The 14851-nt window shown below is 49.1% G+C and overlaps 1 protein-coding gene across 1 annotated transcript in view; it reads left to right on the top strand.

Annotated features, from left to right (window-relative positions):
• Positions 1 to 14851, top strand: part of WNT9A (Wnt family member 9A) — a gene marked incomplete at both ends in the record, with an annotated part of 57027 nt that overhangs the window by 33879 nt on the left and 8297 nt on the right. Inside the window, 2 exons of the mRNA XM_082499616.1 lie at positions 4765 to 5024; positions 9324 to 9586. Coding sequence (XP_082355742.1) covers positions 4765 to 5024; positions 9324 to 9586 — 523 coding nt within the window. The remainder of the gene's footprint in view (positions 1 to 4764; positions 5025 to 9323; positions 9587 to 14851) is intronic.

The raw sequence follows: 14851 nt of genomic DNA, 5'->3' as shown, positions 1-14851 counted from the left end.
TAGGTATTGCAGTGAACACGGTTAGTGTGCAAGTTGTTGACATTTCAGAAACTTTGTAAAATTCTTAAATAAAGGAAAGAAGCAGTGGAAAGTGAAGAAAAAGGATTGGAAGAGTAGCAATACTGCGGGAAAAACATTCATGTAAAAAGTGAAAATAGAATCAATTTGGCCTTTGTACAGATGTGCCAAAGATAAATCTCCCAGCAGAGAAGGAAGCGCCGGGATAGCAATGCAGTATTTCAGCAGGCCTGTCATTCCAGGCGGGTACAGTGAGGCGCTTCCTTGCAGGAAAGCAGCTCACCTTGGCTCACGTCTCTGGTGGCACTTGCAAAGGAAACTCTTGAGCATGTCAAAAAGGAGAGTGCACTCACAGGTCCATGCAGGCGCCTTGCTTCTGTCTCGTCGCCCTCAAATCCTCATCAGGAAAGTCCCTGGTTAAATAAGGGAAAACACAGGGACACTGAGTGAGCTCACGAGGCGATAAAAGCTCTTGACTTCTAAGATGAGGTGGAAGCAGGACCCATCTTGAACTGCTTCTCTGGAAGGGCAATCGTTCCATGTTGCTACAGATAAAACCTGGCTACACAGCTATCGGTGTGAGTTGTGCGGTGGCAGGGGCTGTGTTTGGGATGTCTCCCAAACCTGGGTGGTTGACGTCTGAACACCAGGAGAGCGAAGCAATTAGCAATGTTTGACACGAAGTTCACAACCAAGGCAGCCGAATGCCACCAGGAGTGTATGTGCAAACGGGATAGGTCTTGCTATTTACAGCTGGTGATAATAAACCTTCTGGTTTCTTGGCTTCAAACGTGTGACAGATTGTACTGGAAGGAGAAGAGTGCAAATGATGTTGCAAAGGTTCCTCTCGAGTAGGTGGGTACGGCACTGAGCAATGAGGTCCTTCCTGATGTCTGAGCAGTGCAAGCGTGACACTCGGAGCAGAAGTTGGGCAAGGTGCACAGAAGATTACGTCAAAGCCTGAAGCAGAAACAGTCTCTTGACTTTGTAGAATCATATTGCTCTCATAGAGGCCAGAGTTAATTTCCAGAGAGTTAAAGCTTCGTGGGTTGTGTGCAATGAGCTGTTTGGTCTCTCTCCAGGCTCCTGGTGTGGTGGGCAAACACACCTTCATCTCACGCTCAGCCCCCTTGATCTAAAATAATACAATTGCGCAGAGTGCTACCTGGCAGCTTAATCATAACAGTTATGGATGGGATGTGTATAAAATAAAATTAAAAAACAACCCCCTTCTCCCCCATCCCGAAAAACCTTCCATGGAAGGAACAGCTCAGTCTTTGTGAGGAGCTGAGAAAGCATCCGACTCTGACACCGTTGCCTTACGGGACCTCGCTCAGCCTAGGTTGCATAAAAGGGCTTTATGGGATTATAAAGGTTCCATGCAGCGGCAGCTCCAAGGCAGCGTTTCAGGTGGGGGCACCGTCTCTCCCTGGCTCTGCCTGCACTTGTTTATTATTGATGCCACGCTCTGAAAAGTGCCACCTCACCCTTCTTCCCGGGGCTGCTGGACCATGTGTGCAGAGCTGAGGCATCGGTCTGCATCGGTCCCCCCTCCCTGCTGAAACGGGCATGGATCCAGCGCCGGGGAGGGGAAACCTACGTGCGCGTCCATGCGTGCTGCTTTTGCTCGTGGAGGTCTTCACCTGGAGGAGCTTCATTGCTTGATGGATCAGAAAAGCCCCTTTCCTCTAAATTTACTCCTTGTCTTGTTCTGGGGATGCTTTCCTAATTCACTTGCTTCGCTTTGATTCAGACGAGCTTGAAAGCCAGTGGAATTAGTCCAAGCAATAAGCCAGGGAACGACGGGTGGGTCTCCATTCAGTGTGCGCGTCGCAGGGTTTGTTTTTCACCAGCTTGGATTTTCGCATCCCCTTTTCTCTAATGAGTGAGGACAGGGCAGAGCTGGGTCAGGAAACAGGAGGTGGAAAAAGGTGGTGTTCTGCCTTCCTTATAAGAACATCGCGTTCTTGTCTTTGTGTCTTGTCTTTGGGTTGTTTTCTTGGGCAGGTGTGAAGTCTACAGACCTCCTTCTTGGAGAAGGGACTGCATGCTGACCCAGCTGTCTCCACTTACCATGGCTGTTACCCACGTGTCCTAGATATCGGAGCTGGTGAGCTCCTACCTAAGCCTTTTGCGCAGAGCACTGAAAATGGACATTGCTGACAATTCTCTATTGTTTCTCAGGACTTCCCATCCGTTGGTTCCGAGTGGCTGCTGGAGGGCTGTCCTCTGGCACTGTGCTCACCACAAATCCTCTTTTCTACCTTCTCCCTATCCCAGGCCCTTTATTTGGTTTTTATTTAGGTGACTCTCATTGGGACCCACTTTGGAGGTACATGCAATCGGGCTGCGCTATCAGCAACTCCACACTGAAGTATCTCAAAGCTGAGCGCCTAAGGGGGAGGGTGGGGAAGGGATTCCAAATCACCAATTGCTCTGTAGAAATCTTGGCCGTAGGATCAGTTCCTGTACCCCTCCTCACTGTGATAGCAATCTGCTACATGATACTTGGAGCTTATCTTTTCCAGAACGGTTGAACAGTACCTGCTCAGTTGGAAAAGTAAACTGGGGAAAGGGAGCTGTAGAAAATGCTTTGATGCCTCTCTCTCTCTCCTTTGCCAACTGTGAAAGCTTGCAGGGATGAACCTTCAGAGCAGAACTATTGATGAAGGCCGGGAATGAATGTCCTGGAGGTTTTCTTTACTACTGTGAAGCTCAGACCAAGCCACCTTTGTAACGAACAAGCTTGCTCACAGCTTCAGTTAACCAGGCATCAGGGCTAGGTGATGTCCCATCTCCTTGGGGAGCAGTCAAGCCCAAGCCCACACTCTGTCCCAGTCCAGACAGAGCAAAAATGTAAAGGTTAACGTTTGTCAGTGCTTCAGATGGAGCTTGCTGTTTGGCCTTTTGGATGTTTTTATCATTTTAGGGGAGCAGAATTTGGGGAAAGAAACCTATTTTTTTGGGAAATTTAAGCTGGTTACACTAGTTTTCCCTGTTTTCCACAAATCACTCTGTCTCTGTTTTTACCACTGCAGTTTTTTTTGCCTGGAAACCCTAATACTTTTGAATGGCTTTTGAATGCCCAGAGAGGTTATTGAGGCCCCATCCCTGGAGTTGTTCAAGGCCAGGCTGGATGTGGCCTTGGGCAACCTGGTCTGGTGGGAGGTGCCCCTGCCTATGGCAGGGGGGTTGGAACTTGATGATCTTCAAGGTCCTTTCCAACCTAAACCATTCTATGATTCTAGGATTTCACTGCCCATCTCTTTGTTCTCCTAAAAATCCAGAGCCCGCCAATTTTTTTTTCTTCCCTCCTTTAGACGTCTGATGTTAAATCACTACTAATGATTGGATCTGTAGGGGATGTTGCTGGCCGTGGCTCAGGTCAGGATTTTGTGCCCATTGTGCAAGGAGGTTTGAGAGCTGAGGCATCCTAGCTGCTTGCCCTCTGGGACTGTCTTCCTGGCAGGATGCATCCCGTTGATTAGAGAGAAATCCTCATTAAAAAAAAGAAAAACAAACCACCGCTCCCACAGGGCTGCTGGGGTTTTAAAGGGTTTCCAGGATCCCTCTGTGTTCAATAAAGGGGGTGAGCGTGTGCTCCGCTCCCGTGCCCACCACCCCATTCACCCCGGTGGTCCTGCAGTCATGGAGATGTCTGAGCCTGCCATGCACCCCCGTGCTCGCCTGTGCAGCGTCGTGATGTTCCAGCATATTTTCAATCCTGGCTTTAAGCGATTCTTCCTATTTTGGCTGGGGAAATGTGTCTTCAGGTCCTTCTAAAAACCCTACATAGTGATTCCCATTGACTGCGTGGACTGGCACCTGGCCGGAAAAGGGCAGAGCCAGGAGAGTGGGGTGCGGGCAGCCCCGGCCAACAAAACCACTCATGAGCCCAGCAGATGTTCCTGCAGCCTCGCTGCTCCTCGGGGCCGATGCCAGCCTGGTCCTTTTCCAGCAGCTCGTCACTTGACACCGGGAACAGTCCAGTCCGCTGGCCTCTTTTATTGCTCATTGTACCAGTCAAGGACCTTGTGCTGGGAGAAGGCAGGGGAGGGGAGAGGGCAACGGGACACGTATTTCTCCAGGTCAGGTTTGTTATTTTTTTTTTGGTTTTGTTTTGGTTTTTTTTTTTTTTTTGAGCTCATTCTGCCTTGTAAAAGCTTTTGTCAGTATTGCCTGTAAGAGTGTATCCTGCTCCCGGGCCATGGCTCGCTAGGTTTTATGTAAGGATCTCTTCTGCTTGAGGGGCAGTGTCTGTACATGCTTTCTCGGTATGTCTCCTGGGGTCTGGTGGGACGAATCACCCTCTAGCCCTTCCCAAGCCAGTTCTGCTTGATGTGCTAAAACGATTGGTTTTTTTTGTTTGTTTGTGCACACGAGAGTGGCTGTAGTGTATTTTTGCTAGTTTCCTGAGTTTATGCAGTGAGGTACCTTCTATTATTTCTTCCCTATTTCAGTTTTCAACACAAGTCCGATGGTGGAGATTGCCAAGGCCTTATGTCCAAACAAGCTCTGTGAGAGCTGGTAGAGGACATAAATCCAAATATTGCTTCTTACCCTTCTCGCTCCCCCCTTGCAGACACACTGTAGGGAGAACCTCACTGTAAAATCACTCCTTGCCCAGACATCACCAAACCCACGTAGGGACTCAGCCGGGGAGAGCCTGATCCCACCACAGCCCCCATTTCTACCATGGGTTGTATTTCTCTGTCCTCACCGCTGTGACCCTCTGTTCCTCTGCAGGCTAACGGGGAACGAGCCCCTGACCATCCTCCCTCTGACCTCAGAAATGGAGGAAGCTGCCGTCAAAGCCCACTACAAAGTCTGTGACCGCCTGAAGCTGGAGAAGAAGCAGCGCAGGATGTGCCGGCGGGACCCCGGCGTGGCCGAGACCCTGATGGAGGCCATCAGCATGAGCGCCCTGGAGTGCCAGTACCAATTTCGCTTTGAGCGCTGGAACTGCACCCTCGAGGGTCGTTACCGGGCCAGCTTGCTAAAGAGAGGTGAGCGGGGGGTCCAGACACCTTCTGCACCCATCACCTTCCCTGGCGTTTTGCAGGGTGGTCATCCTGGTGCATCCTTTGCCAGCGGTGGGTCACCACCTCCTTAGAGGTCCCAAAAGAGCTCTTAGAAGGTAAAGACAAAGCTCAGCTCAGCTCACCCGTGAAAGTGCACAGCAGGCACAGGATGTGCTATATGGCGGTAATTTATGTCTTCGTACTAGTGAAGCGGCCCCTGCCTGCTTCCTGTTGGTGGCCATGGCTCCTCTCCTTGGAGGCTGGAGATGTTTGTGCCGGTGTCTGCAGCTGGTAGCTATGGTACCTCCTCGCTTCTGCTGGAAGTTGATCTGGTGCTGGAGGGTGTTGAAGTTCCCAAAGATGTCCCCTCTCTTTTCTTTTTTTTTTTTTTCTTTTAATTATTTCTTTTTTTTTTTTTTTCTATTTATTATGTCAACCTTTCCAGCAAGAAATTGAGAAAATGCCTTGTTAAGGGAAATAAGGCAAACTGGACTGTTCTCTGCTGTCCTGTTAGTGGGGGCAAGGGGAGCACAGGGCAGAACTTGTAAACGTTTGTGTGTCCTGTTACTGCTCTCCCCGGGGAAAAGGTCACTGGATTTGAGTGGTGGGTAATTCCCCCCACCCCTTCCCAGCAGCTCAGGTGGAGATGACCAGAAGCTGAGAGAGAGTATTGGAGGAGCAGGTGGTATTTTTATCCTCTTCCTTTGTGCTAATACATATAGTCCAGTTTCCTGCACCCTCCCGGTAAAATCCAGATCTTATTTCTGGACAGTGCAGCAGGACCATTTTACAGATAGCTTGTATGGGTCTCAGAGGGCTTTAGTGACTTCCAGAAAGTCCCACCTGCGGCGATGGAGCTGCACCTAGAAACCAACGTGCTCAAAGAGCAGAGCAGAGGTTTGCAAAGCGCCCTCCCTCGCTAATTAGCGAGAAGGAGTAATTCAGAAGCGCTGGGGCTTAAACTAATGCACTGTCACTGACTGCGGTGGAAACAAGGAAAGTCCTTATGAAACCCAAGAGGTCCAGCCAGAGCTGCAAGACGTTTAAAAATATCCCCGCATGCCAGAGGAGTCCCTGGATTAGTGGCGCCTTGGGGAAGCCAAGCACTTTCTCATGCTGACACCTGGAGGCCACAGCTTGTTCCTTCAGACGTGCCTGCCCCTGTGGGCAGCCCTCGGGAAGGGGTATTTTGAGGCAGCTTAAAGTTGAGCTGCCTTAAAACACCTCGGAGAACCAACCACCCCGCCTCCCCTCGCCCCTTGTCAGGACCCCCTGTAATAAATGGGAGCTCTGAGGGTTGCAAGGCTCTGCCTGCTGTCTCATTCTTCCATGTTTTATGCCCCTGCAACATCTCTGCCCTCCACCGATGCTGTAAATCCTTCGGACGGTGTTCCCGCGGCGTAACACACTGCCCTGTAAATCTTTCTCCTCCTCTCCGGGAGCTGCTGGTTCCTGGTTCAGCATTGCGGCAAGTGATACCCCAGGGCAAAGGGGTGCATGTATCACCCACTAAGACATAGCTATTCGAATGCATCGGTGTGGGCTGGCTTCCTCTCCTCCAGGACCATGGTAGCTTTTTAAAGAGGGGAAAAAAAAAAAAAAAAAGGCAAAAAAACCTCCCACTTTTCACTAAAACAAGAGAAGTTTCTCCCTCCATTTCTACACTTGGTCATCAGACCAGCCTGGCTGCTGGTTTGCGGCTTGGGCTGATGCAGCCTGTTTCTTCAAAGTAACCGGGGATTGTTTTAGGGGACTTGTTATCCTCTTGGGATACTCGCGAACAATTTTGGAAATGGCTGAAATGGGATAGCTGCGGACGGCAGGCTGTCGCTGCACCGGGGGTTAGAATGCCTGCATTGATTTAAAGCTCATTATCTTGTTACAAAATATCTCGGTGCAATCAAATAGTGCATGGCGGAGATGGCTTTAAATCTGGCCAGAGCCAAATGTCACATGGACTTGCTTGGGAGCCGCCTGAGCTGCCTGTGGGCGAGATGATACCCGTGCTGATGGGCACCGGGAATTTGTGAGGCTTTTAGTGATGGAGAATGGGAGGAGTAGAGCCAAAGCTGGTGGGGAGATGGATGGAGGGGGGAGAACCTGGCAAATGAACCATTCCTCCTGGCTTTCTGTCAAACCTGGTATGCATTGTGGTTGCGCGGCGCTGACTTTCTGCTGAGGTTTCACAACCGCTCTGAATTCAGTGCTTCGAACCAGGAGGCCTTCGAGCAGGTTGTAGGTCTGGGTTATCTACTTAAACTGGACCGCGTACAGGCTGTTTGCTGCTAAACGCAATGTCTTGGGCTCTCAGAGGAGAGTTTGGATGCCTTATTGCACTGCGGGCCTTCTGTTAGCACGCTGGTAACTCTTCATTTCATAGCACAAGTAGTAGCAGTGGCAAGAGGCCAACTCTACAGCTCAGGAGCACGGAGGCTTGGGAGCATCTCTGTCCAGTAGTGGCATCCCTCTGACAGGCGTGTGGACAGTGTGACCAAGGGAGTAACCCAGAAAAAGCTGAACTAACCTACAAAAGGTGAAAGCTTCTTGGAAGATGTTTTCTACCCAGAGGAGTTTGGTCTGCATTCCCATGAGTTCTTGTTGTGGGAATTAAGTAAAAAATTCTCCCACCACTCCCAATGAGAGAGTTTGCAATGCTGAAGATGTTTCGGGGGTGCCAGAGAACATGGTCTAATTTCAGGGAGAAAACAATGAGTTAAAAAAAGGAAAGAAATTTGGTTTCTCAACCCTGACCGTTCTTTATGGTGTCCCTAGTGAGTATGGAGTTGAGCCTTTTTAATTTTAATCTTCCTTCCAATGAGGGAAAGGTCCTTGGTCTTCCTTTCCAGGTGAGCAGTAGAACGGTCGGGACAGTTCCTACCGCAATCTGATTTGAGTCAGCCCCCTTGGGAGGAACAAACCTCAGCCTTCTGGACTGGATTTTCATCTGTGTTCTGCTGAAGTTCAGCATCGTGCACCTGGGAGTGCTTTGGGAAGGCAGGCTCCTGGGGATGGGCCAGGGCAACACCCCATGAGCTTGCTTGGACTACCATGAACCTCCCAAGGAACAGTTCCAAAAATGACCTGGCAGTGTCTCTGCATGTCCTTGGTTGACACACCAGCTTACAGATATATCCACTACTGTCACCATCCACTTGTGTTATTTTTGAGTGGGGGATTTCTTGAGTCGGATCCAAAGCTGTTCTGGAATTGCATCTCAAATATGCAGTCGTTTACGGCTTCCATAGCTGGAGAATGAGGAGCTATAAATACTGGCATGTTTGCTTTTTATTTCTGGCTTTATCATTTGGACCAAAATCATGGGGGGGGTCTCTCTGGGCCTCAGTTTACCTATTGGGGGGAGCGAACGCTGTTGCATCACTGCAGGTGAGCATGGAGGTGTAAAAAAGGGTTGTGTGTGAAAGGTTTGAGGTGTAAATTGCCTTTTGAGGCATTTGAGGTGCTGCGATGGGTGAGAGGCTGGCTACTGTGTGCTTCCCAGCCCTCAGGGGCCTTTTGTTAACAATTTTGTTGGGCTGGAGTAGGACCTCGAGATTTGTTTTTCTGGGGGAGGGGGAAGAACAAGGAGCACCCATTTTCTTCAGCCTGGAGAAGTGAAGGCTCCGGGGATATCTTAATGCGGGGATACCTTAATGCGGCCTTCCGGTACCTAAAGGGCCTACAGGAGAGCTGGGGAAGGACTTTTTATTAGGGCATGTAGTGGTAGGACGAGGGGGAATGGCTTTAAACTGGAAGAGGACAGGTTCAGATTGAACATTAGGAAGAAGTTTTTCACTTTGAGGGTGGTGAGGCACTGGCACAGGTTGCCCAGAGAGGTTGTTGAGGCCCCGTCCCTGGAGGTGTTCAAGGCCAGGCTGGACGTGGCCTTGGGCAACCTGGTCTGGTGGGAGGTGTCCCCTTGGTTTCCTGCTATTTGGTGTCCCCTTGGTAGCAGTATTGCTGTGCCATGGTGATAGAGCTGGACAGGCCATGGAGGTACTTTCTCACCTGTTTTCAGGCAGAGACTGCGCAGTTCCAGCCACAGAGCTGGCCAGATTTCATTTGCATTCTTGAATCCTGGCTTGTGCCACCTCTGTCCATCATTCCTTGCTCTCCGCTATGTCCTCTCCACCACCAGTGATGCGTGTAGAGCTTGGCATGCTTTGATGTTGCTCAAATTCTTCTCACAGTGGGTTTTGCCTCAATTTCATCTTTTTTTTTTTTTTTTTTCTTTTTTTAACCCTTGCTCAGGCTGCAATTAAAGCTGCTGCTTCCTCTCTCCTGCAGGTTTTAAGGAGACAGCCTTCTTGTACGCCATCTCCTCTGCGGGGCTGACGCATGCCATGGCCAAGGCGTGCAGTGCGGGGCGGATGGAGCGTTGCACCTGCGACGAGGCCCCCGACCTGGAGAACCGTGAGGCTTGGCAGTGGGGCGGCTGCGGCGACAACCTGAAATACAGCAACAAGTTCGTCAAGGAGTTCCTGGGGAGGAAGCCCAACAAGGACCTGCGAGCCAGGGTGGACTTCCACAATAACCTCGTGGGCATGAAGGTGCGTTGCAGACTGCTCGGGGCAGGGGTTCATGCTGTTGTAGGGGTGAAAAGGTGCTGCACTTAGGTGTGGAAACAGGAGCGTTGGATGCAAAACACGTGGAGTGATCCTTTTGTTGGAAGGGTGAAGTCTTAGTTCTGGGACTATGCCCTGGTTTTGTTGCAGTGCTTCAAGAGTTGTGCCCAAACCATTGGAGGGAGACCAGAGGGAAAGAAACAGGTCTGACCAGGTCTAGAAAACATGAGATAGGGGGAAAGATTGCTGGCTTTCCATGGAGAGGAGAGGGTCTTACAGTGCAAAGGGATGGAATGGCAGGTTCTCCAGGCTTACGTGAGGTAGGACAAGGAGGAAGAGAATTATGATGCCACAACACAGGCTGAGGGATGCTTTTCTTGCAGTAGTTCAGGAGAGCATGGACACTGGAGCATCTCCACAGCCGGGTTTCTTTGAAACTGGCCAGACAAACACCTGGCAGGGAACCAGGGTGGAGATATCCTCTCTGACTGACCTCAGTCCTAAAAGTCCCTTCAGCTTTTTTATCTGGCAGCCTTCCACTCTGCTTAGAGCTGCCGGGTTTGTAGCTGACAGTGCTTGGGTGCGTAGTCCCTCCTTTTTCCTTGTCTTTTTTTTCTTTTCCCATCCTCATCCTCTCAGCTTGGAAGGTTTTCTACTCTTTACCCCACGTTCCTCCCACAAGGCTTTACCCTCCTGCCGGGGGGCCTCCCTGCGGGAGTGATGTAAAGCGCAAAGCGTCTGCAATTACTGGGTCATCCCGGCGAGAGAGGGGAAAGGAAGGGGCTTTCCACTTTCTCCCATAATCTGCTTGGCTGTACCTAGCCTGGAGTTGCTCGAACACGAAAATCCCTCAGATTGGCCAGCACAGGTGCCTAGGATCAGTGTTTCGTTGCACCAACCTCGAAGGGGGACATACTGTAAGGCTATAAATAGCCTTCAAGCCTTGTTATTGTCCGTGTGATTGGATGGAGGGTTGGGGCTGGGATGGGAGACCTAGGGCTCCAGTTTCCCAGGCAAATGCAGCCCAGCCAGTTGTGCATTCTAGGAATCGCCACCCCAGCTCAGTTGTTCCTGTGCGTATGCATAAAATGTCATTCCTCGCCACAGAGTTGGGGCATTGGAGAATGCCACCACTGAGTGCTGGCCAGCAAAACGTCTCCCCCTCTCTCCCCACCACCAGATGCTCCTAGACAGCACTGAGATCAGGATTAGAAGTACCCTGGATTTGGCTGACAGCTTTTCTGCCCCTGGATTAAATAGCTCAGTGCCTCTGAAGCCCTGTTGCAGCTCTTTGACACGTAAAACAGTCTTTGCAGGGTCGTGAAACTTGTTTTAATCCATGTGGTCTGTTGTTCCCGAGAGCCTGTCCCAACTCTTTGGAGTTGGCCATGTAGCAGATGGGACTAAAAATGGAGAAGGTTGTCCATGGAGGCTGTGATTTCATGCTGGAGATTGTTGTGAGATGTCCCTGTTCTCCTCCCTTTCAAGAGTCATATAATACAGTCTCATCAAAACCTACAAGGTTGTGACTTCATGTGCCATTGACACGTTCTTGTAACTCTGTGAATGTTTCCCCTCCAGAAGTGGTGGGGCTAGAAACCTTACCCAAGGGACTTGACCTAACTCCCAGTGCTCTCCACCCCAGTAGCTGCAGCCAGGATGCCCGTATGGCTGACTCAGTCTTGGATTTAGGTTAGGTGTCCTTATTTGTCATCTCTGCTCTACACTGTCTACGTGACTTTGAGCTAAACGAACTCCAAGGATGAGCTGGTGGGAGTGAACCTCCCCTTTCTGCCTGCCCTTTCTTGTCCTGATCACGCTGTGAGCTAGTTCCCAGGGGAAGGGGAGATGTCAGGGACTCTCTTGCAACCTCTGCCTCCACTTTACTTGGCATGGTCAGGCCCTGGTTATTGGCAGTGGTTTCTAAACTCTAGTGTAATATCTGCAGCTAAACAGCTGAGTAACAGTTGTGACGGTTGTCCAGACACTGAGAGCCCTCATGGCAATCCAAGTCGAAGACCTTTGCTGCAGGTCAGTGATCTGGTGTTCCTATTTTTGTCCACCCACGCCGCGTCTGTCGAGTTGGTATTGCTGTCTGACAGCTTTCCTTGCCCATCTGCAGCAGTGGTTGAAATGATTTCTCTGTTTATGTTCCTGGAATAATTGTACCTTAGTCTGGTTGAAAGGTGAGCCAAGCGGCCCACCAGATTCACAACAGCACTGTGAAGCCAGGCAGAGAACAAGCGAACTGCGTGTTGAGAGAGAGGCTTTTAGGAGGATAGTGGTTCATGAACAGGAGAACATACATCTATAGAGGCAGGATGTGTGGACCTAAACCATTGGCACAATATGGCGTCGTTGAGAAGATGATCAAAGATGTTCAAGTTGGAGATGAGGACCCAGGCTGGCTTTGTAATTGCAAGGTCAAAACTTGCAACGCTTGCTTAAGATTTCAAAATATTGCAACTGATTTGAAGCCTGAGCATTGACCTTCCCAGTGTGGCTGATGGATTGTCTCTGGAATTAATTACGCTTGGGTGTGGATTAATATCAGGTTCAATCTGCTTCTTTCCTCCTGGTCCCACTGCCAGCACAGCCTTGGTAGGGGATGAGAGTTGCTCAGTGGGTGGTACCAGGTTTCCTTGCTGAATTTATCGGTATTTTCCTTGATGAAGGCAGTGGGTTAAATGTGAAACTTAGCACGTTTCTTTTACTCATCTTTCTCCAAAGAAGCTGCCCATCAACTAGCTACTGCCTTATAGACTTTCCAACCATTGAGTAGCAAGAGACGCTAACCTAGTGGCTGTGACAGTCTGAAAACCACTTTTAACTAACCTAGTTTGGTTATTTGGGCAATAACTCCTAAGTATTTGATGTGAATTGAAGGCAATATAGAAGGAGTGCATATAGCCTTGATTTGTTCCATTTTGGAACTGAATCATTTTGAACCGGAACACTCATTATATAACTAAGATGGTCTTATGGCCTCTAATGTATTAAATGTCCCTGTGAGTTGCAAAAAGATGATTATAGCCATTTTAAGTGGGAGCTGAGATGCAAACGGAGTGCCTTTCCCCAGGTTATGGAGCAAGCCGATGATGGAGCAGGAGGCTGAAGCCCTCCTGAATTCCTGCTCGGCACCCGTTGTCTGTTTTCCTTGAACCAAACCTCAGATTTTATGTCTATTAGTGAAGCCATATGTGTATGAACCAAAACCTTTGCTGCTCTACAGACTGCTTTGGACTGGGCTGAGAGTGGACAAGGAGACTTGCTTTTTGGGTACTTTGCTACGGGAGCTTGCTGCGACATGTTGGTGTACTTACTGTGCATGTATGGATGTACACGTGTGTGTTCACTGAGGGCATGGAGGAATATCTATTAAAGACATAGCACAAGCTTGGTGGTCTCTCACTGATTCTTAACAACATATAATCCTTCCCATCTAATTACTCCCAACCATGGCAAAATGTTTAAATAGTCCCTTGAGAACCCAGCAAAAAAAAAAAAAAAAAAGGACCTGTGCTTAATTCACTGATTTGGCAACCAACGCTACACCCTTCTGGTCAACACGGCAGTTTCTCCATGGTGTCACACTAGCAAACAATCTCCGTATTTCTGCGAGGGTGACCTTATCCTATCCCACCTAGTTTTAGTGTCTCTTGGTAGACATTCTCATTTAATTATTATTTTACTTCTGTTTTTTACAACCTTGATGGGCCAACTGTAATTTTGCCGCCACCAATGAAATAATCACTGAACATGTTGTGCCCGTGATGGCTCACAAAGTTATATGATATGACCTCAATCGCTAATGAAAGGGCGAGCTTGTCTAGCGTGAGGATGAGGTAATTAGACCAGGACTTCTCCAGCCTTCTCTTTATTGAAAAGTAGGAGCTCTGAATAGACCACTTATTAAAAAAGCAATTTCCCTGCCTTTGCCCAGTCTACTCCTGCTCATTCAGCTATTCTTTTAAAAGGGTCTTGGGTGGAGAGGGTGTGTGTTGGGGGGGAGATGTGTGTATGTGTCAAGGGGTTGGAGGTGGCGGTGAGAGAAGTCAACTGCATTAAAGCTCCGTTGCCAGCAATGAAGTTTCTTGGTTATATTAAATGAAGCACATGCAGCCTTGCTAAAGCTCTCTTCTTCTCTGTATCCTCCCCCCCCCCCCCGCCCCCTTTTCTTTTCCCCCCTTGTACACACAAGTGCAGCCCTCTTTTGTAATCCATTAATGAAAAGTCGGAATATTAGAGCACTCAATTAGTTCCACTGGGCTTGAGTAAGTGATGTTTTAATTAAATTTGCCTAGTTTCTCAGCAAAGTATCATTAAACATGACTTTCCAACTCCCTCTCTGGAGCGTTGCTAAGTTTCTTAATCCCAGGAGTGCTGACCTCTTCCAGAGGTATGTCTGGTCAAGCATGTCTTACAGATCCAAGGGGCACTATTAAAGGGGGCTGCTGTTACCCAAGAAAAAAAAAATAGTTGCGATGTTCTCATTCCCTTTTCCTTTTATCCTTCCAGAAGGAGGGACACAAGCAAGCGTTTGCCTTCAGGACCCTGAATTCAGAGGTATAACCACAGTCTCCTTGAGAGCCAAAGAGTGTTTAGTGAAAAACTATGGGAGGCCAGAAATGGAGAACAAGAAAATTCCTCCCCCAAAAGGTGTCTCTTTAGGCAATATTCCCCTTTAAAACTGTTTCCCTTCATGAAACTTCCTTAATTACCTTTGCACAACATCAACCTGTATGTTTTGGTCTGCACAGACTATACGCATGTTCCTGAAGGATCCTTGTTGCTATAGGGTTCAAGTCCAGACTCATCCTGAGATGCTTTATGCCTTCATCTCTGAAACCATATGGGATGCTCTGAAGAGGGTAGCAGGAGGTGCATGGACTTTTCCTTGCTGTTGACTTTCTTGTTTTGGAAGTCCATGCAAGGAATGGTTTTTCCCCTTAGGCGGTGTTGGCAGGCATCTATCTCGAGGGCTGAGCGTGCCTTCTGCGCTGGAGACGGACTCTCCATATCAGGTAGATGTTTTCCCAGCTATCATCTGTCTGAGGAACTTCACGAGCTATCACATAACATGTTATCAGAGCATACCACCCTCTTCATTTCTGTATCTCCATTTTACAGAGGGGGAAATTGAGACCCAGAAAGATTAAGTGACTTACTAAAGGTCACACACAGGCGTAGCGAAGCAGAGACTTGCACCCTGGTCTCCTGTTGCAGAGGCAGTGTTTACAAGCACTGCCT

Source organism: Vanellus vanellus (assembly GCF_965231255.1).
Source record: "Vanellus vanellus genome assembly, chromosome: 2".
NCBI classification, from domain to species: domain Eukaryota; kingdom Metazoa; phylum Chordata; class Aves; order Charadriiformes; family Charadriidae; genus Vanellus; species Vanellus vanellus.
This window is presented reverse-complemented; position numbering and strand designations above follow the sequence as displayed.